Here is a 23,310-nt window from a genome sequence, read left to right as displayed (position 1 = left end):
TTCGGTTTAGGTCGTTTTTTTTTTGCTGCATCGTGCAAACACTGACACTAACTGGTAGAAACATGGCAAAAAGCAAGGATGCAAAAAAGTGGTAAAAAAATATTTGAATTTATGAAAAATGAATTTCTTGAACAGTGAGACACAAGAAAACCAAGATGACAGAGAAAAACATTAACTAGTGAAAAATAGTACACAATATGACGACATTAACACAGCGTGCAACAAATGCAACAAGTGCTGCAACAACAAAAAATAAAACCACTGCACGATCCTGAATGATAGATGGATTTTCTATATGGTTTAGTGTCATGACGAATGGCTGCACTCACAGGGGATGGTGGTGCCGTACCGCTGGGGATCCGACACCAGCAGCTTGTTCTTCAGACTGCGACGGCCGACTCCCTGCGCACCAATCAGAACCAGTGTCTTCCTCCTGAAGGGCGGGACCTTGGCAACCTCTTCATAGATCCGCAACTCATGTCGATCGAATTCTAGCAAGGAACCCGGTAATGACGGAGATCAACACAATGAAGTGCAATGCCCTTCTGACCAGTTCAGTTACGCTCATACAAACTGTGATGTTGTACGTTTTTATACCTGCATTCTTGGTTGTCAAATACATCATCTTTTTTTTCTTCTTGCCTCCCATCCCAGCACACAGAGGACCTGAGACAGCAACACACAAAACACAATAAAACCTCCAACCCTGGTGCTTGTCTGTGTCATACACTTCAACAAAGTCCCTGTTAAAATGACATACTACCAAGGTGAAAGCTCTGCTGGGTCATAAGAGTTATAGACCGTCATAACCACTAGATGGCACTGTGCAGCAATACTGATCTGCCTGTGCAACCGCTCTGCTGCCAGAGAACACCTGTGACTAGGCGATCTGCTGACCGTCTGTTCACTATGGCACAATATTATTATCTCTTATGTACAAAGATACGCAACAGAGACAAGTTGGAGCTCACTTGCTCATTTTCATGATGAAATTCAACTCATCAAGCTGTGGCATGTAAAAATTGTGACTGTGCACCTCAAACCTCAAAGTGCTAATGATGAAATATATTTCTCAATTTCATGAATTGGATCAACAATTTCCCAACCTCAGGATCCAGCAGTGCTCCGTTCAAATATTCGACTCAAACCAAACTGGTTGTTGGTATAATATGTGAAACACGTGCGAGCAGACAGATGTGTCCTTCCCAGCTCCAAGGGCAGTACAGTTGGGCTGTCATCTTCCTCTCCTCCACAAGTGAAGGGCATGCGGCTGGCTGTGACTCACCACCTGTGTTGTTGCCGCTCAGGACACTGAACGGAGGAGAAGAGCCTCTATTCACTCCTCATCTCATAAGAGATGATTATTGATCAGGTCGGTATTTACAGCGGTCTTATCACCACTCCTCAATCAACGCTGCTTCTCAGGGAGCGCTGTTTGTGAATGTCAGACCCTGCGGCTTAATAACCAGCAGATTGGATCAGGCCGCCTGAGTCAAGCCGATGCTCATTACAAGTTCTCCAGTGCTCACTGACGGAGTAACAGGCTGGAGAGGTGAGAGGAGGATGAGCGGCCTGCGCCAGATGAAATGCTTGTATGATATGGAGAGGAACAGATGCTGTCTTTGTTGCTAGTATGTTTGTGCAGCGAGGAGTCTGTGTCGAATCTGCATAATGAGAAGTGCCTCTCTGCTCTGCTGCGCGCCGCTGAGAGCTGTACCTGTGGTAGCGAGCTCCAGATCTCTCTTCACAAACGCTTTCCTCTTCTCTTCAAGTAGCTGGCTTGGAATTAGACCTGCACTGCCTCCCTCTATGTGACAGGCCTGAGAAGGAAGGAAACACACACACACACAAAATACGTGTGATCACGTGAAGAAAAAACGGAAACATGCAGACTGACTTGTTAACATAATCCTGTTGGTTCTGTATCTGGCTGGAAAGGTTGGGGGCTGAACTGACCTGCCACCAGTTGAGGTCCTCCTGGTTAAAGATCTGCAGAATGTCTCCACTGCTGAAGCTCAGCCCTGCCTCCTTACAGGGAATCAGGTTATCATGAGAAGGGTCGTAGTCAAAGTGACACTTTACAAAGGCCTAAAAGAAAAGGGAAATGTCCAAGTTAAACCAAATAAATACACATTTAATGGGAAAAAAATTGGCTTTGTAACATGGTGGAATTGTATTCTCCGGCTGTGGTGTAAGTGAAGTGTGGTAGATGGATTGGGCGAGTAAGTGTCCATTGCTATGAAACAGCCTTGCCCACTTAAAGCCCAGTCCATCTCTCAGCTCACTTTCCCGACATCTCAAGGCTACAGGATTCAGCTCATAAACCAAACCCTGTATCCCAACCCCCACTGACAGGACAAGGAGTCTGAGAGACAGACGGAGAGAGAGGGAGAGGGATAGACAGAGGGAGAGACACAGAAATAAAGAGAGACAGCGCCAAAATCTGTAGCCATGGCAACCATCCCCTCCCCCCTTGCACTTGACGCCTTTTCTCGTACTGAACTGATGCATGAACATAAAAAAAAGCCTGCCAGCCCTTACTGTACTGTGTGTGTGTGTGTGTGTGTCTCATTCCCCTCTAAGGACACGATGGTGGAATACACACACACACACACACACACACACACGCACACACACACACACACACACACACACACAAAAATCACAGTCTCCATCGGCCAACGGGAGCTGTCAGTTGAGTTTAGCTATCATGCGATGGCCAAGCTCCAGGCGTGAAACATAGACAGCTGGATTACATTCAGAGAGAACTTTTGGGAACAACTCTAATCATCAGAGCTCCTCACACAGAACACCCACCTACACAGCTCTTAACTGTGCGAGCACCTCCAAATCACTCTTTAATATCTCAGACAGACAGCTTTTTTTTGAGTGTTTAAGTAGGCACTTCTATAGCCGAAGCTAATACTACACAAAAAAAAGGAAAACTAAACACTTGTGCACTCTGCTTTCACAAAGCAAAAGTCTGAAGACGGTACACTGTAGAAATGTCATCTTACGGGAAGTCTGAGTCTTCTGAATTGCATCGAGAAGCCATGACTCAGAAGAGACTCTTTTCAGTGAATAACCCAAAGAAATAGGAGGGTGTTACGTTTTCTTACATGAAGGCAATTCGAGATTATTTCTGCAAGATTGGCTGCTGCCCTCAGTTTCTGCAGGTCTAACCAGAGCAGTGGAAAAAACCAGCTGGAAATGCGAGTCTTACAACAGCTACTCTACTGTTGTCAAACACAATCATCCCAGCTCCAGTTTTGGTATTTTACATGTTTTCATTCAATTTCACAGACTTCACTGCTCCTCTAAGTGCTGAAGGAATCCTCTCATCGCTTGGGCAAAAGAATAACATAAATACAGCAGTGCAAGTAGCTGCGTGTGGCTGTACTTAAGCACGGTGGTGCTTTGAGCTAAACGCCAACGACTGAATTTTTATGCCAATCTATGCAATAAGTTGTCGAGGCATTTCATTCAAACCCACAAATGTCATCCTTACTGGAGCTGGAGGAAAAGTCAGGGGATCGCCCTAGTGAGAAGGACACATCCTCTGGGCACCACGGATATCTGTACCACATTTCTTGGGAATCCATCCAACAGTGGCTCAGATATTTCAGTATGGATAAAGTGGTGGACTGACATTGCTAGCATGGCTACCACTGAATTCTTATCCAGTGGAAAACTCATTTTTCAGTGCCTGGTGAAATGTTTTCACACAACAGCAAAATACGCTTCGAATACATGTATAAACTATGCTAATAATCCAAGCACACAAACCCTCTCTATATCATTCCTTGTAGATTTTGTTCTAGTATATTTTGGTCTGGTGTAAGGAATTAATTTAGCACGGCTTCTTCAAGTTTGACTGTTCCTCTTCTCTTTGGCTGAGATCAATCAGTCACAGAGCCTTGTGCCCAACACTTCTCCAGCTGTATATACATCCTCTGATGTGCTCTATCCTTTTGCCAATGCATCACCAGGCGAGATAACCCTTCTATTTCCCCTCACTGTAAACTGGGTCATATTTTCACTGTGACTTGCCTCCTCTGGCTTTGAGAAAGCTAGTGATCATTAGCTAGCATAAAGCTACAGTATGAGAGCCACAACACCAAGTATTTTTCCCTGTGTGTTTTCCAGCTGTTAAAAAACACTGTACTGAGTAATCTCCTACAAACATTTGATAATGCAACAAATCTGTTGTGAACTGTAAGACCGTGGGACCAAAGGACAAATCCAAAAAAGATCGAGAATAACAAACTAACTCCAGTGTCATGAGCTGTCTATGGGATCACTATTTTTCTCTTGTTCACGGAGGCTTCCATTTTTGATGCATTATGCATATCCAGAAAATTACTCTGCATTTGGATAAGTGACAAAACTGAAATGCAGGTATTCCTATAGCCAAATAGGCAAAGTCATGTACAAAGTCCTGCTGTAGAATAAGGTATACGAGTCTTGGCACGGCATGCAAGGTTAAAGACTGCAGAGAAGATGCCAGCGAGGACAGGCAGTGGTGCTTACTGACTGATGAAAATGACAGTATCCTTTCAAACTAATCACAACCTTTTGCACATTATTCATTTAAAGAATGTGATTTCAAAAATGGATTCAGCTTCTAAAGAGTGTGAGATTCAATGTGGAAATTCACAAGGAGTTGCACACAAAGAATATGTGAGTCCATTGTCATGAACAGATTTTACACGTTTAAGTCTCTTGGGGTCTTGCACACAAGCGAGGGTGAGATGAAGTGCGAGACTAAAATTTTAATGTGTGTACATACATTCAAATTTTTATGTATTTGTACAAATAACATACACGAGTCATGATTGGTGGACAGGTTCATTCAAAACTCATCACTTGAGAATTGCATTTTCTTACATTGTTTTATTCTTTTCTGTTTTTATTGCATCTTTGTATTTGTTAAATTTATATTTTACTTAGCGGGTTGGTATGAGTTTTAATAATCTGTGTAACTGTAGATATGAAGCCCCCCCCCCCCCCCCCCCCCCCCCCGCCGACTGACCTGTCGTGGTGTGTGTGGCTCCTGGTAGCTGGGCAGGATCTTCAGCACCACACTGCCACTGGCCTCCTTCAGCATCTCCTGGAGCACTTTGGGGTCGTTGCCCACCTCCTTGCCGTTCACCTCCTTGATGATGTCACCCACATGGAGCAGACCTTGCTGGTCAATCATGCCACCATGGAGGATCCTGGCAATCACCAGCTCGCCACTCTCAACTCGGAACGTCACTCCCTACACACACACACACACACACACACACACACACACACACACACAGTTGCAATGCAATAATCATTTAGCTAACTACACCTGATAATATACTGTGATTGTCTTAAGCTAATTAATGTAATGACCACTAAACTGTTCCATTAAGAAGCTACTCAGGCTTAAACAAATATACACTTCAGGGTGTGTTTAGCTGTTCAACAGGTATCCAAGGTTATTACAATGAGATGTTATTGTTGCTCACTATTTTCCGTATTTAGACTCTACTTCTGCTCCCTCACCTTTCAAATTATAGATTTTGTGGCACCAGTGACTTGGTTGACTTGGTGACAGCAAAGCTCAAGTTGTGTGTCTAACAAACCCCTCAGACACCTATGACTGCCTCCACAGACAGGAGGCAGAGAGTTTGAGGGTAGAAAATGAGACAATAGATCCCCTGCACGGTATGAATTAACAGCATTCCAACCTGCTGCTGATAAATCACCTTTATTTTGTGCTACATGGCAGTATAAATCTGACTTATCTCTCTTCTTAACAATGCTACAAAATGATCTAATCTTACTGAGTGCGTGTGCTTCTCCCAAGGCACAAATCATACTGTTTATTGTGGAGTTTACAATTTAAAGGAGAAGCTCTTTCCCACTTAAATGATTACAATGTGCGGTTCCTTCGCTGAGCAGACTTACCAGGTGCTCACCCGACACCTTACGGATCCCCACCATCCTGACGGCGTCTGGGGGCACAGGCTGGTTGTTGAGAGCTGCGTCCATGAAGGAACAGGGGCTGGGAGGAGGAGTCTCATAGTTTTTGGATGCCACAGAATCGTGGGTCTCCAGGAGGGACTGTGAGCAGAACGACGGGCGACAAAACCACTGATGATGACGAAGATGCTATAGTTCACAAATCAGGTGGTCTTGCTTTTGTCTGTACGGGGCTATTGTCAATACAGAAGCTACTGTGGCTCCAAATCAATTAAATCCATGCTAGCACAACATGCATCATTAAGCGTGAACATCGCTTTGAAAAGTAATTAAAGGTTTAGCCTGAATGACTGTTAATTAAAGCTACAGTTTGTTGCTAGATATAGGTCCTGTTCTCCAAACCTGGAAGTGGGGTTCCTTCAGGATGCGGACCAGCTCGTCAGCTGCCGAGCTCCTCTGTGCGAGCGGGCTGAGCTCCTTCAGGATGTCCTGGACCAGCTCCACGTTGTTCTCCCTCACAGCCTCGAGCTTTGGTTCCTCAAATCGCTCATGGGCCTGAGATTTAATGAATAGAAAACAGATGGTACTTAGGGATACATCTCCCATCATAAACGCCAGGATTAACCAATTACCTGATAGCCTTGTCTCTGATTTATGGCCTCATGCCATTGTCTTTGAAAAGGAGTTTCCACTTGTGCATCTATTCAGTGAGCAGACAGTGCACCTAGCAGAGATATAATGAAATGTTTTCTGACTTCTGCAGGTCTGTTTGTTTTGATTCACTAACACAGTAAAGGGCACAGCGGCAAACAACAAAAACAGCAACATGAAACCAAGCCCCTGTCGAGAACACAGCCTGCACTCATCAATCCTGACCGAAAGATACAAAAACCAAGAAAACTAAACTCAAACTGGAGTCAAATCTTTTGCCCCTTAGGTTTTTTTGGTGTGCTCTGTGAAGCATCAATATTTCAGGGAACATTAATTTTTGCTGCTACCAAGGACAGAAGGAGTCTCTGCTCATTGGACACGGCTTCCACACCTCTGGCACAGATATGCAATGAGCGAATTAATCCTTTCCTGTCTGGTTTTGGCTCACTTTGGATCACAGACCTGGATTTTGGTTTCTGTTATTTCTCTTATATTTTTGTGACAAAATTTTACTATTTTGCACTAAAAAATTTATATTGAGATTTCTATACTGCAATGTGACAAAAAGCCCAAAGAATGCTATTATATATCAACAGGTTTTCCAAACCATTCAAACGAAACCATTTACAGTAGCACAATCTGCAGCTGCACACCAAGTGATTTTGTATTTTTTTGAAGATCCACATCGTCAGGCGATTCCCACAGAGGATTTGTCTGGTGGGACTCACTACTACTCTGGCAGCCATGATGTTTGTTTGTTGAGGAAGAGAGGAAGGACCCCTGCTGACAACACACACACACACACACACACACACACACACACAAACAAACAGATACACAACAGATAGTCACAAATGCCTGCATGTACACACTTCAACGCACAAATCCTCATGGTCCTTTGGTACACATACACTGCACTTACAGGGACACAGGCACAGCACACAGACACACACACACACACTGAGAAAGTTATTTGCACATGAATAAACAGTCACACAGGGAGCTCTTCAGCCCTGTTCAGAGATACAGCAGCAGGATTTTGCACATTTGGTGTTTTGGCAGAATTCTTTGTAACCTGATGGAGCGAGCTGTCGGTGTCTGGCCCTTGGGCGACTTGCCAGCATGGACACGTTGCTATATTATTACACTGTTTTGAGAGCCGTGGACATGGCCTACAAAATTTGCTACGCATGTGTTTGTTTTGACACTAATTTGTTGGTTATATTAGAAATAAAATGACTAAGATGAGCATGTGTTGTACTGTCCTATTTTGCATTAGATAGTGTATCTGCAAGCAGCAGTCTCAGGTTGTCGATATGTAGTCTATCTTTGATGCCAATTATTCAGCAATTATTCTGCCAACTACCGAGATTTTTTGGCTTTCAAAATTTCCTATTCATTGTAGCACCAGTACTACTAATCTTCCTCTTCTCCATCTAGACTTTTTAACTACAAAGGCTAATGAGCACTGCTGTTCTCAAGGCAAAATGTGAATGACAGAGCAGTGTTATAATTATATTTTCCTTCTCCTTTAGATATTTCTGATGAATTATTCTGGTTAAGGAAGCTGGCCTTCTCTTCTCCTTTGCCAAAATGCAACACAGCTTGATGTGATTACAAGCCACTGTAGCTCAGCGGCTTATTTTTGTTTATCAGTGTAGCTCCCACTGGTCATCAAAAGTGGCTGATAAAGTTCATACATTATTGTAACTTTTGAAATAAAAAAAAAAAAATTCTTCATCTTATTTAATTATTATTTGTCTGTGTTGTAGATTTAATTTCAAATAAATAAAATAATTAGATTTTTTAATAAATTTGCAAAGAATTATCAAAACATGTTTTCACTTTGTCATTATGGGTTGTTGAGGGCAAAAATGGCAATTTTATTCATATCTACAACAAAATAAAAGCGTGGAAAAAGTGAATTCATGAGCAATAAAATGCATCCTTACTCAAATCAATACACTCAAAGGTTTTGCTGCCGCAGCTTTCTTGGTTTGACCTAGGTTGAGATCGATATTACTGTGTAACTGTCATCACAGAATAAGGTCACTAAACTTATAAATCTTCTCTACTTGAGCCATTATCTTTGAAATGCCACTTGTTGTCATGGTTGAAAATAAAGAGAGAGAAAGTTAAAACAGGCTCTTTTGTACAGGTAAAAGACAGTGTGTGCAGCATGTGTACCTAATGAAACAGCAAACAGTAACATTATCGTATATATTAACAACAATTTTCTTTCTCTCTCTCTAAATCAGACTCTTAGCACTACATTTGTCACGGTTTTAAGTGTGCTTCATCCTTTCGTTCAATCAGTCCAGTTGTTTGTAGATGCATGTTATAATTTTGCAGACATTTCAGACGCTGCCTCTCCAACCTGCCTGTCCTCCCTGCCAGCAGCGTCACCTGTCCTGCTCCGCCTCCCTGCTCACCTGCTCACCTGCTCACCTGCTCCCTATTCCCTCACTAGCTCCCTAAACACCGGTCCGTTTCCGCTTGCTTTCTGCCTGATTGTCTCTGTTTCCAGTGCTCCTGGTGCCCCTTTCTGAGAACAGTGACAAGATTAGATGAGATGTACTACTGAATGAAAACAGAAAGCTTTCATGTATGATTTCTATTTCTGCACTTTCAGCTAAATGTCAATAGCTCACGGGAAATTGGACGATAATTGTCAGGATTTGACCGCTCGGCACATATTAGCTAAACTGTTTTGCACAAGCTGTTTTGTTTAACACTAGAATTTATTGTTTATGAGGCCAAATGGCACCATTCTTCAAAGATCTTGGAGTCTCATTTAGAGTCCAACCGAGGGAAAATGTGATGGTTAGCTAGGGTCAAAAGCACAGGGTACATAGCTGTCCTCGATGCCACAATGATCTTGAATGCTCAGTTAGATAGAGCCAGTTATTGAGTCTGTGCCACAGTCATAACTGATGATAACTGAGCACTGCGGAAGCCCTTTTTTGCATGATGATAGCTCGTGTTGTCAGTATCTGCTCATTGTGGCTCTAATCATCATTGAGATTCATTAAAGAATTGTGGGTTGTGCTGATTGCATCATTCTGCAGTAAGTGTGGTGCAATCAGCACAATTCACTGAAGTCCCCAGGCAATGTGAACACATGTATGGACCCTTAGTGTGTCCCCCTATCCCTCTGTTAGCGTGTCCTTTCCTCTATCAGCACAATAAATTATAGCTTGTTGATAGTTGATAGATCCATGAGGGGTCAAGTGAAACTGCCGTCCTTTTTCATATCATAATCCTTCAGTGAAGCATCTTTTCTCACAGCTTGCATCAGCACATTAATCTTTTATGAGAATGCTCATCAATATACCGGTACTTCCATCAACCCCCTCAGACATACGCTACAGTGCAAACAAACACCAGTGTCAAGCTTTTGCACGCTAGCACACACACATGCATATGCAGTTTTCTGCAGAGGAAAAATCCTTCAGTTCTGTGTGAAAAAGAAACCAAAAACAGAGAAAGACAGAGAGGGAGAGAGAAGGAGAAATGAGGACAGAGAGACGCAGAAGAGGCTCTGTTTTCAGCAATATGGCAGGCTGTTGATGCAGTAGTCCCCTTTGTTCCCTGTGGGTAGTCCATCTTCAAATTTCCTGAACAGAACTGCTTTTGAATTACTGAACGATCCTGCTTTCTACCTCCGGCTCTGTCTGAGTCTGAGAGGAAGCCCACAGACCAATGCATCTCCCTGGACATAGAAACCTCATGGCCACAAGCAGCTTCCACATCGGTGCAGTTTTTAGTTAGACTGTAGCAGAATATACTGAAAGGACATACAAGACAATACAAAGAAAATACGACAAGTGGAACACAGATGGAACGAAACAAGAAGGCTCGCAGAGAGATTATAAAACAGCATAAATAGTCTCTCAGAAATGTTGTGACATTATTTATAACTGGTGAGCAAGGTAAAATAACATGCATAGATGAAGCCAGGTGGGTCAGAGTCCCTATGAATGCAGGGTAATATGACACCATGCCGAGAAATTCTTTCAAATCTATCACATTGAGTTTGGTCAGATACAGGCTTTTCTATTTGCATAATAGACTGCAAACACCCCATCTAACTGTCCAGGCTTGAATGAATGATTTTGGCATATGGGAGCCACTTTTATCTAATGTAATATTTGCAAGGAATCTGACTATGCAATGTTAAAAAAACAAATGTGGCTATCCATACTAATGACTGCTGTCAGCATAAAGGAAAAGAACAAGAACGACTTTCAGTATATGACGTGAATTGTATCGGTACTTTTTGCCTTGCATACTTTTGCAGTGCACAGCAGTGTACTTTCGCTTTCTCTGCCTGTTGCATTTTTAAAAAGGCATGTGATACTGTGGTCTTGGGCGAGAAGTGAAGGGGGAAGACTTCGACAGGAGAGAAAGAACATGAGATGTGGTTGGATGAGACTCTGAAGGAGCTTAGCAGCGGCAGAGAATCTTTTCACTCTTCTCCCTTCACTTCAAAAAGCTGCAGTCCGTAACAATGACATCCCTCTCCTCCATGTAAATATCAAGAACTAGTTGGGATTGGTTTCATAAAAGGGAGTTTACATGCGGAGAAGTGAGGTATTTTATTTAAATGTCTGCTTCTACTCAGAAAGTGTATGTTTGAAGTGGTTCTGGGAATAGGCTGGAGTCTCATAGAGCCTTCAGCATATGGGAAAAAACATGCACCATCTGAGCGCTGATGGTTCAAGTTATTCAGCAAAAAGCAATCTGATCCACAGGTTTGTCTTGTTTACGTTTGAATGGCTGAAAACTTTCAAGGAATTCAGGTCAAAGTTCAGACACTAGCTTCACTGAGAAGTTGTGATGAGACGAGAAACAAACAGCTGATTGGCACCGACTGAAATCAGCTGTATGAAAGAATATTCAAATATTACAACAGTGCTGGTCGCACATATGTTTTGGTTAAAGTTTTTGGGGCCGGTCAGAACAACAAAAGATGAGTGCCAGCCACGTCTTCGTTTCTTGGATAAAGTTATGAAGTCCTTGGAAGAATGTCCCTCGTTTAAATCTACGGCCACTTCCCTCACTAGCTTGTACTTTTGTGTTCTTCACAGTGACATTTCCTTCAAGAACTTCTGTATATACTGTATATGCTACTGTGTATACTGTTTGAGTTTGTCTCTTAGAGCAGGACAGCTGTGGTCATCTTAAATCCATGTCAATTACAATGAATACCAATGATGATAACATTTCACAGTTGAAAAACGTTTCCAAGTATCCACAAAAACACAAACCATATCCTGATGGATGCACAGAGAAACCCCCTGAACTATGGAGAATGTGGAAGTGAGTTGTTTAGTTGAAGCATTCAAACAGGTTTTTGGAATAAATTAATAAATAACTAAATAAGTGTAAAACTTAATGACTTCTGTATTATTCACTGAACACAATAACTGATACTCCACCTGAACCTGTCAACTTGACAAGCTTGCCAAAGATAACTGCTCAGCTCATCGACTGCTATTTCAATCTTTTGCTCTGATCGGCAAAAATATTGCATTGCCTTGTTAAAATGACTGACAGGTGGGAAAATGCTAGTAATTCAATAAGAAGATATTGTTCCGCTTGATATTGCTATACGCCAAACACAGTACTAAAATAATTTCCTTTCATGTTCGTATCAAATGCCAATCCTGTTCAATATTTTTAGGGACATATTCAATAGAGCCCTTGATAAACAACCCATTCAACCTGTGCCATCACAGAAACCCTCTGCGTTCACCAAGTTACAAGCGCCAGCAGCAGTTACAGGAGCCACAGGTGTGTATTATATGGGTTTAAGTTCATACAACATTGTCAACAACATGAGCAGCTCTCTGTTGTTCGTAAAAATATGCCCATCATCATCTACCGTATCTGCTTTCCCTGCAACTCGGAGAGATGAGGAGGTGAGCATCATTTCATGGCAGGGGAGCCGCCGTTTGCCTCTTTACATCTGGGTTTTCATCTGATTTTTGCTGCCTGTGTAGCATGACACTGAGTGAAAATGAAATACCAGATGCTTCTTTCATTTGCATTTTCAACTCATGAGAAAACAATGAAGCAAGACCATTAAAATGGTAATGTGATTGCACTTGATGAATTTAATCTGTCTTTTTTTGGGATAATTTAAATTTTAAATGTAATAACAGCTGTGAATTTTAAGTTTCCACTTTGGAGCATCATTTTAATAAATCTTCTCATAATGCATGTGAAACTCTATGAAAATATTATGATTTGTTCTGCATTACACGTCACTGTTAAATTTTAATGTTATGGCTTATGTACAAAATGCAAGACTGCATTGCCAATTTAAAAATACTTTTAAAGTTTCATGCATCAAATAAATTTTGCAGTGAATATATTACTGGCATCCAAATGAGTATAACTAGCCTGTGTTCCTGCCGTCTAACTGTAATTTATTTACATTAAAATTTAAGTCCTTTATCATTGAGTCATCCGTTTGAGCGCCCATCCCTGAACACAGACCAATTAAAAGCTTTCGGTGTCCTATATTGGATGGCGCACACACACACACACACACACACACACACACACACACACACACACAAACATTACTCCATCATACATTTAATAGTGTACAGCATAAAGTTGTTCTCACCACAGGGCTCTCCATGATGCCTTTGAGGAAGATGAGGTCCAGGTCATTGGCAGTTGTAGAGCTCGTGCTGTCACTCAGTGTGTCCAGGGCCTGATGCATGGCTACGCACGCACACGCACCAAGCACACACACACACGCACACACACACACACACACACACACACACACACAGAGAAAGAGAAGAAATAAGAGAAAGAAAAGAGTTTATTTCACTCCTCCCCCCTCCCTATTCTATAGTTACCCATGGGAAATAGATCACCTGAAAGAAAGAAAGAAGGAGTGAGTGAGTGAGTGAGAGAGAGAGAGAGAGAGAGAGAGAGAGAGAGGGCACATTTACAGTAGTTCACACTACATGGCTGAACGAGAGGAGGCTGAAGGAACAGCCAGCAGGAGGGAGGAAGAGGGAGAGGGGATGGGAGCTGCCTCACATCTTTTCCCAAGCAATTTCACCTCTGTCAGTCACCCCTCTCTTAAGTCTGTCAGAGGCAACAGTATCTTTCTCCTACAACTCCCAACTTCCTCTCTCTCCCCCTCCTACGCACACGTTCATACACACAAGCCCATTCCGTCTGAACAACAACATTTTCCGAAGTTGCTGAGAGGAAAAACATTTTTACCATTTTATGTGTGACTTTTTTGTGTGTTAATCAATTTGTGTGCTTGTACCAAAGAACATTTCAGAGGCTGGCCAGGTGCAACTATGGCACAAGCTTATGCATTATTTTTTCCTTCTCCTGGTTCATGCAGGAGCCTTGATGATAAGCCTTAAAAGGAAATACATGCACACACATACCATTATCTCAAAGATGTGTATCAAACTTCTAAATCACACATATCACTCAATGAAATGACCAATCAAATGGCATATGCAAGATGATATCAACAATTCAACAAAGGTCAATAAAGGTTCGGTCTAGTTTCCAAGCATCTTCAGCTTTGAATGTGACGCATCATGGTACCAAACACATTGACGTCACCCACCAGCAGGCATGAATTACAGCAGATGTAACTGTCAGAGGAGTGGGCATTTTTACTCACAGGGAACATTTGTCTGTTGTAATTTATTCAACAGACACCGAGGCCTTTGTTTCCAAAGCTAAAAATACAACACTGGCTTTTACTCCTCACAAAGGAAGCAGTCTGGTGGTCCACCACAGTTCCTGCACAACCCACTTCATAGGTCTTATGCCCTTATAAGGACATAATAGAGCATTAAGAGGGGATTGGTCCAATCAGAAGGCTGCTAGTTCATTTTTTTCTGAGAGTACTCTGTCCCAAATGCTTTCTATAGACTCATTTTAACCTTGTTTTAAACATGTAGCACCTCCGAAAACGACAACGACAGGATGAAGTATAATCTGGATATACAGTGTGCGTAATAAAATAACACTGTCTCGCTGCAATCCGCAATAAAAATGGAGGGGCTACTCACAGCTGTAAAAAGTAAATGAAAATATTGCGGATGGTCGTATGAGAGCTCAGGCAAGGTAATAAATCCAAGAAAATATTTTCTAGCTTTTGCAAATTTTTTTTGGAACAGAGTAATATTTGATTAATGCATTAGTGGCAGTGCCTCTGTTGTATTGTTTTCTGTTAGTGGTATAATGTACATAGACTTCTTCTACTATATACTAGTGGATAAACATAGCTTGTGTATACTTTAAAGTATTATTTTAGATCATGACTCATACTGCACTGTACTAAGCACACGCCACTACATGCAATATTTACAGTAACTCTGTGGAACCATGTACTCTTATGTTCCGACAAGAACTTCTGTCTTCTCCCTAATGAGCTGATTTAGTGAGCTAGCAAGCTAGCATATTTACAAATGCATCCCATACGCACAGTTACAGGAAAAATGAGATCAATGGCTGGATCCAGGTACATTAATTATGATGGTTTTAAACTGAGCAATGCAACAAAAGCCAACAATGAACAAGAGTCTACAGCCATGCTAACAGTTCTGTGAGGCTACTCTTAGCCACAGTGGTGCCATGATCTTAATGTTAACACCAGCATGGCAACATGCTCCCAATGACAATTCTAACATGCTGATGTTTATAAAATATAATATTTAACACATTTACCATCTAAGTTTAGAGTATGAACATGCTAACATTTGCTAATTAGCACTAAACCTAACGTACAGTTGAGGCAGATGTGAATGTTATTATTTTTTCACGGTGCACAAAACCTACAGGGATAATTTGAATTTTGACCAGATGATGGTGCTAAAGGAAAAGCTAAGGAATCCCCAAATTGATTGAAATACATCCTTAGCATGAATGTCTGTACACATAGTAATAGCAAATCCCCCCCAACAGTTGTTAAGACATGTCGCTAATCAAAACAAGAATATCAAACCGCTGGTCAGACAATCACCAAAGTCATTCAGATTCATCCTCTAGGGACTATGAATGTCTGCACTGAACAGTCTATAGCTTGTACAAAATGTCATGGCAATACACCCAACAGCTATGGAGCTATTTCAGCCTGGACCAAAGTGCTGGGCCAACTGATCGACTGACATTACAATCAATCAAACCAGGCCACTAACATGACTAAAACAAACAAACAAACAAACAAACAATAAACAGAAATCAGACAATATAAAGTTTTCAGTGATCCACAGAAAATCACCGACTGGAAGAATTAAAGTTTTCCTGTGAAAAAAGGGACGTACTATTTGGCAAAATAAATAAGTTTCTCAGAGTATCATGATTCTATTCCGTGGTTTCACTGATGCACAGCCTGAAGCTGCGCTGTTGACAATACACAACAAAATTACTTTGTGGACTCAAACAATATCAATAACTCCAACTGAAAATGTTTTCTAATCTCCTTACAATTATCCCCTTTTAATCACCAAACTCACTGTTTCAACTTGATCTTCAATGGACTGAAAGCTCGGGTAAGGAAAGAGAAACTGATAAAAATGTGTCCACTGATGCTGAGTATTTGAACAGTATGCATTTCTGTGTGCAGCTCAGGTCTGTCAAGAACCCGGCAGATTTATGTTTCTGTTGCTCAGCATTGTGCTGTGGGAGGTTTTTTTTTTAAGGTGCGGAATAATGAGGTAATAGATATTTTGAGAATGAGTAGAGAAGTATTTTTGGTCTACTGTGTGTGTTTTGGAAGTATTTCTACATGTACACTTACTGTACATCCATGTACAAACAGTCAGAAAGACAGGACACTGTCCTCATCTTGGCTTCGACTCAGGAAAAAAGATGAAAAGATAGAAAGCTATAAAGGCAAGAAGGCCAGAGGAAGATGACCTCAGTGATTACACAGTCCATCCGCTCTCTCTCTGAATAATTTGACAAGTAAATTAAATAAATAATTGCACAAGTCTTCCGCAGTGAAGTCTTGTTTTTCTTCTATTTTCCCGCTAACACAAGCTCTGCTCCATCAGGACTGTTGCCAGATTTGCGCCTGGCAGAGAGTATCAGACCAGCAGGCTCGGCTTACAGGTCCTGCATAATTCTGTTTAATCACAACAACTGTATGCCAGTGTTGTTGCCACATCGGCACTTTTCCCGATGCCAACGCTCTGATTCACCGTGTGTGTGCAGTTAGATTTTTTTTTTTCTCTTCTTCTCAGTGTTGCCCTTATTTTCAAAGTTGTGTACCTTTTTTGGATTCTTCTCACATGCTCATGCTGTCCTAATACATTTACATATGTCACTTATCATTTTCTCTTTTCTCCTTTCACTCCAGCCCCAGTCTGACCTAACAATCATCACGAAATTGATTTCTCCACAGCTTCCTTGACTTCTGCTGCTTCCCCACAGTGTATCAAGGATGTTAAACAAAAACATCAGGAGAAAGAGATGTGCTTGACTTGTATTTAGACTTCTGGAAATAAAGAGAAATCAAAAGAAGGTGTAAAAAGAACTGGAGAATAATACCAATTTTTCCAGTGCTGAGTGCCGGGGGTCGTTCTATTATTCATTGAGATTATTAAAAATCCAACTTGTCCTCTTTCTCGGGTCTTTCTTCTCTGCCTTTCTTCTCTCTGCACATATAGCTAAATAGGGTTGCTTCCCTAATTTTCCTTGGCATGCATCAAAGCAAAGACAACAGAGGATTGGCTATGCAGGTCAAAAGTTCACACAGGAGGAGGTCTGAACCGTATTCATTTCTTTCTTTTCAAACTGCAACTTTCTTTTGAAAATAACTTCCTCTTTAGCATTCAGGTGGAGTAGTTCATCTTGTAAACTGCTGCTGTCACAGCCATCCTCCCTTGCATAAACCTGCATAAACTTCCAATAAAGCAGCACAGCCAGGACCAAACTACTTCTTTTTTTTTTATATCACTAACAGCATTTATCTTTCTACTGCTCGTCTCATATCAGCTCAAAAGTTGCATGTAGACATTTGCGTAATAATATACTCAGGTTTTTTTCATCCTCTCGCCTTTACAGATGAGAACTCAGGTGGAAGTCATTTCTCGCTTCAGTGAATCTAAATTCCCCGTGCTATACACTGTAACTTGATACCATTACAGAACTCCATTTAACAGGTGAGCGCTTAAGAGCACAAGAAAGGAGCTCAGATGTAGACAGACTGAACCGGCAACATGTACGTCATGTACAGAACTTAGCCTTCCAGGGAAATGTTATAAAATTTTAAGCTCTTTTCATATTTGAATAGATGTGTGTTTACTGGCATAAGGAGAAAGAGGCATCCCAAGAGACTAAGAGGGTGCATACCAAAGTTAACAACTAAGAGCACTTACATTTAAGGAGGCCAATAAACGTGGTAATGATTCATTTAGTTTTAATACCACTTTAGAGAAACCCTTCAGGTGAAAAACTACTTTCTCAGCAATGTGTTCTTCAGGTAAACTTTGTAATAATAACGCACTGCGGTGGCCCTCTGCATCACCTCTCAACAAAGATTTCCACTATAACAGCTTCTTTGCCAGGGTGACAGCACAGGACATGTAATCACAAGGAAACCAAATTAAAGGTACTTTTGTCTGTTAAAGTCTCATCCGAGAAACCGTTCACCTCCAAGGAGAGTTACAATTAAACTCAATGTCATGGAGGCAGCTGAACAATCTGGGCTGTTATTGTTTGTGGTTAGAGCGCAGTGGGGGAACATCAACCTCTTAGCCAGCACTTAGTGAAGGTTGTTCTGTTGCTATGGCGCGGCGGTTAGGGAAATAGAGAGAGGATGGGAGGGTGGGGGGGTGGACAAGGAGACGTGGGAGATTCAGTTGTGTTGGTCCCGTTTCCATGCTGAATCCTCAAGGGGTCTTGTACACAGAGGAGTACAGCGTGACTCTTTCCACTCCCAGCTTCCAGGTCTTAAAATCAGTCCGGTCGGCTGGAATTTACTGAGATAAACTACTCGTCTTAAAATGCAGACACGTGAAAAGCTCCGCCACGGAAGAATCATACTGTGTGAAAGAGGCACTATCAGCAACAGGTAATGGATGGACCCGGTAGCAGCACAGTGGATGTTAGTTACTTACTTCCAAACCCAAGGGCTCAATTTCCAGATTCATAGCTGAAAGTTCACTGCTGTGACTTCATTTTTTATCTTTAGCTGAACTGTTTCAACTGCTATTTGTCATCTCACGGTTTGGTGAGCACAGCAAACAACTTATTTCTTAATGATTCTCAAGCACAAAACAATCAATATAGACAAAGTATCATTAAGTGTCAATGCATTGTGATGTGTAATATATACAGTAGAGTGCAGCTTAAAACATTGGCAGCACGTTTCATTGGAAAAACTTCAAGAAAACAAATGAATAGCAGCATTAATACTAGTAAAACCTCGAATAGATGATTACCTTGGCCGTCTTCATCACACAGCTTTGATTAATTTGGTGCTGCATTAAAAGGCACCTTTCACCTAAACATGACAAAACTGTTTAGTCAGAAGTATCTGATCTTGAATCAGGGCACTTAAGGTCAATGTTAAGCTTTTCAGGGTGTAGAGTACCTCCACAGTAATACCACCTGCCTTGTTCTGTGAAAACACCGACGGATAAGTGAGCAGTATTCTCCACAGCGATATTCTTATTCTTTCTTGGATACACCGTTGAAAGTCACTGCAGCCTTATTTCCCTGTCACTCTATTAAAACGACGGAAAACCGCATGATGAGGATGACACCGAAACTATTTCAAATTGCCAAAGCCACCTCTGTATAATAAAATACTCATGGGCCTCGACAGACATTATTGAATACTTTAAGGTTTCTCTTAGATTTGATTCTGCTCCCTGCTCTCCAGCAAAACATAATTACTATCAGTCCCTCAGGTAGTGAAAGATGAACGTATAAGACACCGGTGGTGAAGTGGATTGGATTGGATTAGATCATTTATGACTGAAGTATATGATTAATTTGTCCTTATACTCCCATATTCTTGATTCTATCTGCCTTAATGCCCTAGCAGAGTACGATCAGTTATTCAGACAACACTGAGCATCCAGAAAACAACTGTTCCAGCTGAAATGTGAACGCTGCTCTGGACTACAAGCGCTCAGCTCAGCATAATTAAGTCAACATCCTCCTCAAGGAGCCTCGCAGAAAAGCCGAGCTGGCTCATGACAAGTTAAGAGGATGTTGTGTGAAACGTGTGTGGGCAAAACCATTGTGTAATGTACTTTTGTGTTCAATGTCTGTGTGTGTGTGTGTGTGTGTGTGTGTGTGTGTGTGTGTGTGTGTGTGTGTGTGTGTGTATAAAAAAAAAAACTGCATTCTGTGGGAATTGACAAACTACAGCCCCCCACACCCCCACAGGGGTTTCCACTTGTGCTCAGGTTGAGTTTGGGTGAATCTATGCTAGAAATCATATGAGGCCATCAAAGTCTTTGCACTAATAGGAAAGATAAATATGTAATTTCCCGGGTTATCTGGTACAACAAAGCTAACAGAAGAATGAGGGGAGATGTCAGTCAACTAGCGTCTGTACACACCCACACAGTCCTGAGAGAACATCTAGCCTACAGTTACCAGCACAGATAACTGAAATCACTTGTGTGGGTGAACCATGAAGGGCTAAGTAGGGTTGCCACGGTAGTCGATGTTACCGGTGTTCAGGCACACACTGATGAAATACCTCGCCCACCGGCCTCACTGTCTTTTTTTCTTTCTTTTTTTTTTTTTAAATAGACGTAAAACCCATTCGGTTCAATTTTGCATATCAGCAGCAGTTTGTCCGACAAAAAAACGCTCAAAATACTCATTATCGATACTTATTCGGACACTGCCGTGAGCACTTGTGGACAGAACAGACCATTTGTTAATGTCACTGGTAACACTTGTGCTTTTTGTTATTGTGTCGAGTCAAAATGTTTGCTGTGAAAAGGCCACTAAAGGTCAGACATCCGTACAGAAATCATCCAACATACAGAAATCTCTGCGTTATTAAAGCACTAACCCTATAATCACATTCTGTTTCCTTCATAGAGATTTGATACTTTATGATAAATATTGCTGTTTTTCCATTGTAAATAAAAACAACAACGTGACAGGACGTCTCTGCTCTGAGAGGTAGACAATCGTCCTCTCAGGCTACGTACAGCCACAACCACCTACACCAGGAGGTTTTGGTAGCCTGTAGCAGCCTGTAAAGCTTAATTGCTGAGAGTGTATGCCTGTACACTGTTGACTACTTACTTCATTAGTCTATTAGTTCGGTTGTTAGTGGACCTACTGCAGGTGAAATGAAAGTCTTACAGAGTCTGGTCATTACAAGTTAAAGGTGTAGAGGGAAGTTTTTCTACTAATCTATCAAATCACTGAAATAAAGCCGTGTAGCAGCCATTTCCTGGATATTCTTTTGAAGTACACATGGAAATATCTTTTAGTTTATCCTTTAGTTTTTTTTGTTTCACAAGAACAAAATCCGTTATATTCTGCTTCTGTCTACTACAGCAGTGTGCCTGATTGTCCCGTGAGAGGCCACATTTCTGGGGGAAATACTGTAACCCTGACCACTTCTCTCTTGGGAAGCCAATCAGCAGAATGAGGGACTTTTAAGCTGCCATTTAAGCCACCCCATCGCCATGGTGATTCTTGCTCCAAGCTGGCATGTATGGATGCGAGCGGGATCCCCTTATTAGTTGGCTGAAGGTCACCACTGGAGACAACACTCGTGATATTTGTTGACATTTTGCAAATGGACAGCAGCTCCCATTACACCTCACCTCACATGGCCACAGAGAAGGCTGAGCGAGAGATAATTTCAAGTGAAGTTTTGAGGGGAAATTAACATGAACGAGTTTATCGACTGAACCCGCTGCTGGGAGGCCAACATTTTGACTTGGACTGTACATCTGTTTTTCATGCAGCAGTTAATGAAAGAGCAAACGCAGATCGTGAGGCTGCGATATTGATGAAATAATTGCCAGTGTCACTGCGTTATCGAATACCCTCAGCCAGAACAGAATTAAATTGTCCCATTCTCTTGAAACCCAGCGATTATCTTTGACAGCCTAATCCTACCAACACACTGTACTCAATGATCCATCATCTGTGTTTGAACACTGCTTCATTAGGCCGGTAGGCACACAGAATATTCCTCTGATAGCATGGGGGTTCGATGGGAAGAGACTCTGTATTGCTCAGCATAGAGAGCAGGGTGTATGTGTGTGTGTGTGTGTGTGTGTGTGTGTGTGTAGAAGAACTGGGTGAAAGTGAGCGAGCCAGAGAATTATTTGAAGGTTGTGGGTCTGACACTTTTGAGCGTGCTGTCTCTGATCAGAACACTGCTGCATATGAATGACCCCCTACTTACTCACTATGAATGTACAATGCACTGGGAGTCTTTCTTTATCCTTCTCTCGGTCTTTCTCACACACACACACACACACACACACACACACACACACACACACACCTACTCTGAACTGTTTGACAGGATGCAAATGCTTTGACAGAAAATGTGATTCATTATGGCCGCCACTGCTCTCTTGTCAAGCTACATTACAGAGGATATCTTGCAACATGTTATACTGTGTGACACGCACGAGACTTGGCAATGATGCAATGACACCCTTTAAACTTGACTAATTAAACACGGCACCGTCAAACAGTCGCTTTAATTCCTCTTACCTAAAATCTAAAAAGGTTGTTTTGTGTGTTCAACTGGGCAAGCATCCGATAGGTCACAGCACTCCTGTGATACAATGTGAGCAAATAACAGTACATAAATAGATATGGACACACACTCAGAACATATTAGTGTGTAGTATGCAACTCTATGCAATATTAATGAACCCCATCAATTATGAATTGGATGTATGGTACTTCCCACTCCATGCCGTGTGAGCAAACATTCTTTGTGCATTATCATTCAATGCAACAACGACACACTTGCTTTTACTTGCTCTTTTACTGATATCTTATCTTTCTGCTTTCTGTGCTTAGCTCATAGTGCATTCCTCTGTGTCTCACTCTCTATTGCTCTCAATTTGACAATCAGGCTTCACATTGTGGATTAAATAGAAGAAAAAGTGGCACGACTCCACTGTGTTTATAATATCCTTTAGTGAATATTTAGAAGCACCTTGCTGCCTTTTTACATCTCCCTTCCTGCCTTTGTACTCTGTTGCCTCAGATTCCTGTACATCACATGCTGCCCTGGGTCCTAATCTGTCTCTGCCCATCTTCATCACACTCTGGAGGTTTGAACCAGTGCATCGAGAGCAGGTGCAATGCGAATTTAAAACACCGGCTAGACCCTGAACCGCCAACATGTGCATTTTAAGTGATTCTACCTTAGATATCAGCGTCTGTCCGGTGTATCTTCCCTAACCTGTAACAAAACACAGAGCAAGAGAACTCATCTGTCCTCAAACCATCCTGCATCCCTCACACACCCAGAAGGCAGGGACCTGTGTTCTTACCTTCTCCCCCCAGCTTGATTTCCAGGCCCTCCAGGGAGTTGGCTGAGTCCCCCTCCTCCAGGGAGAGCCTTCCAAACAGGCTGCCAGCCATGGTGAACAACACCTCACTACAGTGCACACACTCACAGTAACACACCCAATACAGTTACTGAGGCAGACTGAGAGATCTCTCACTCTCTCTCTCTCTCTCTCT

The 23,310-nt window shown here is 41.9% G+C and overlaps 1 protein-coding gene across 2 annotated transcripts in view; it reads right to left on the bottom strand.

The window, feature by feature from the left end:
- mpp2 (membrane palmitoylated protein 2) overlaps window positions 1-23,310 on the bottom strand; it is a 37,796-nt gene that overhangs the window by 3,442 nt on the left and 11,044 nt on the right. For both annotated transcript variants that reach the window (XM_022743432.1, XM_022743433.1), the window contains exons 3-10: window positions 13,244-13,344; window positions 6,358-6,510; window positions 5,941-6,096; window positions 5,033-5,260; window positions 1,957-2,088; window positions 1,718-1,820; window positions 598-666; window positions 330-491 (exon numbers count right to left, since the gene is read on the bottom strand). In XM_022743432.1, the coding sequence (XP_022599153.1) occupies window positions 330-491; window positions 598-666; window positions 1,718-1,820; window positions 1,957-2,088; window positions 5,033-5,260; window positions 5,941-6,096; window positions 6,358-6,510; window positions 13,244-13,344 (1,104 nt within the window). The remainder of the gene's footprint in view (window positions 1-329; window positions 492-597; window positions 667-1,717; window positions 1,821-1,956; window positions 2,089-5,032; window positions 5,261-5,940; window positions 6,097-6,357; window positions 6,511-13,243; window positions 13,345-23,310) is intronic.

Source organism: Seriola dumerili, unplaced genomic scaffold (assembly GCF_002260705.1).
Source record: "Seriola dumerili isolate Sdu_G_001 unplaced genomic scaffold, Sdu_1.0 BDQW01000068.1, whole genome shotgun sequence".
Lineage (NCBI taxonomy): Eukaryota > Metazoa > Chordata > Actinopteri > Carangiformes > Carangidae > Seriola > Seriola dumerili.
This window is presented reverse-complemented; position numbering and strand designations above follow the sequence as displayed.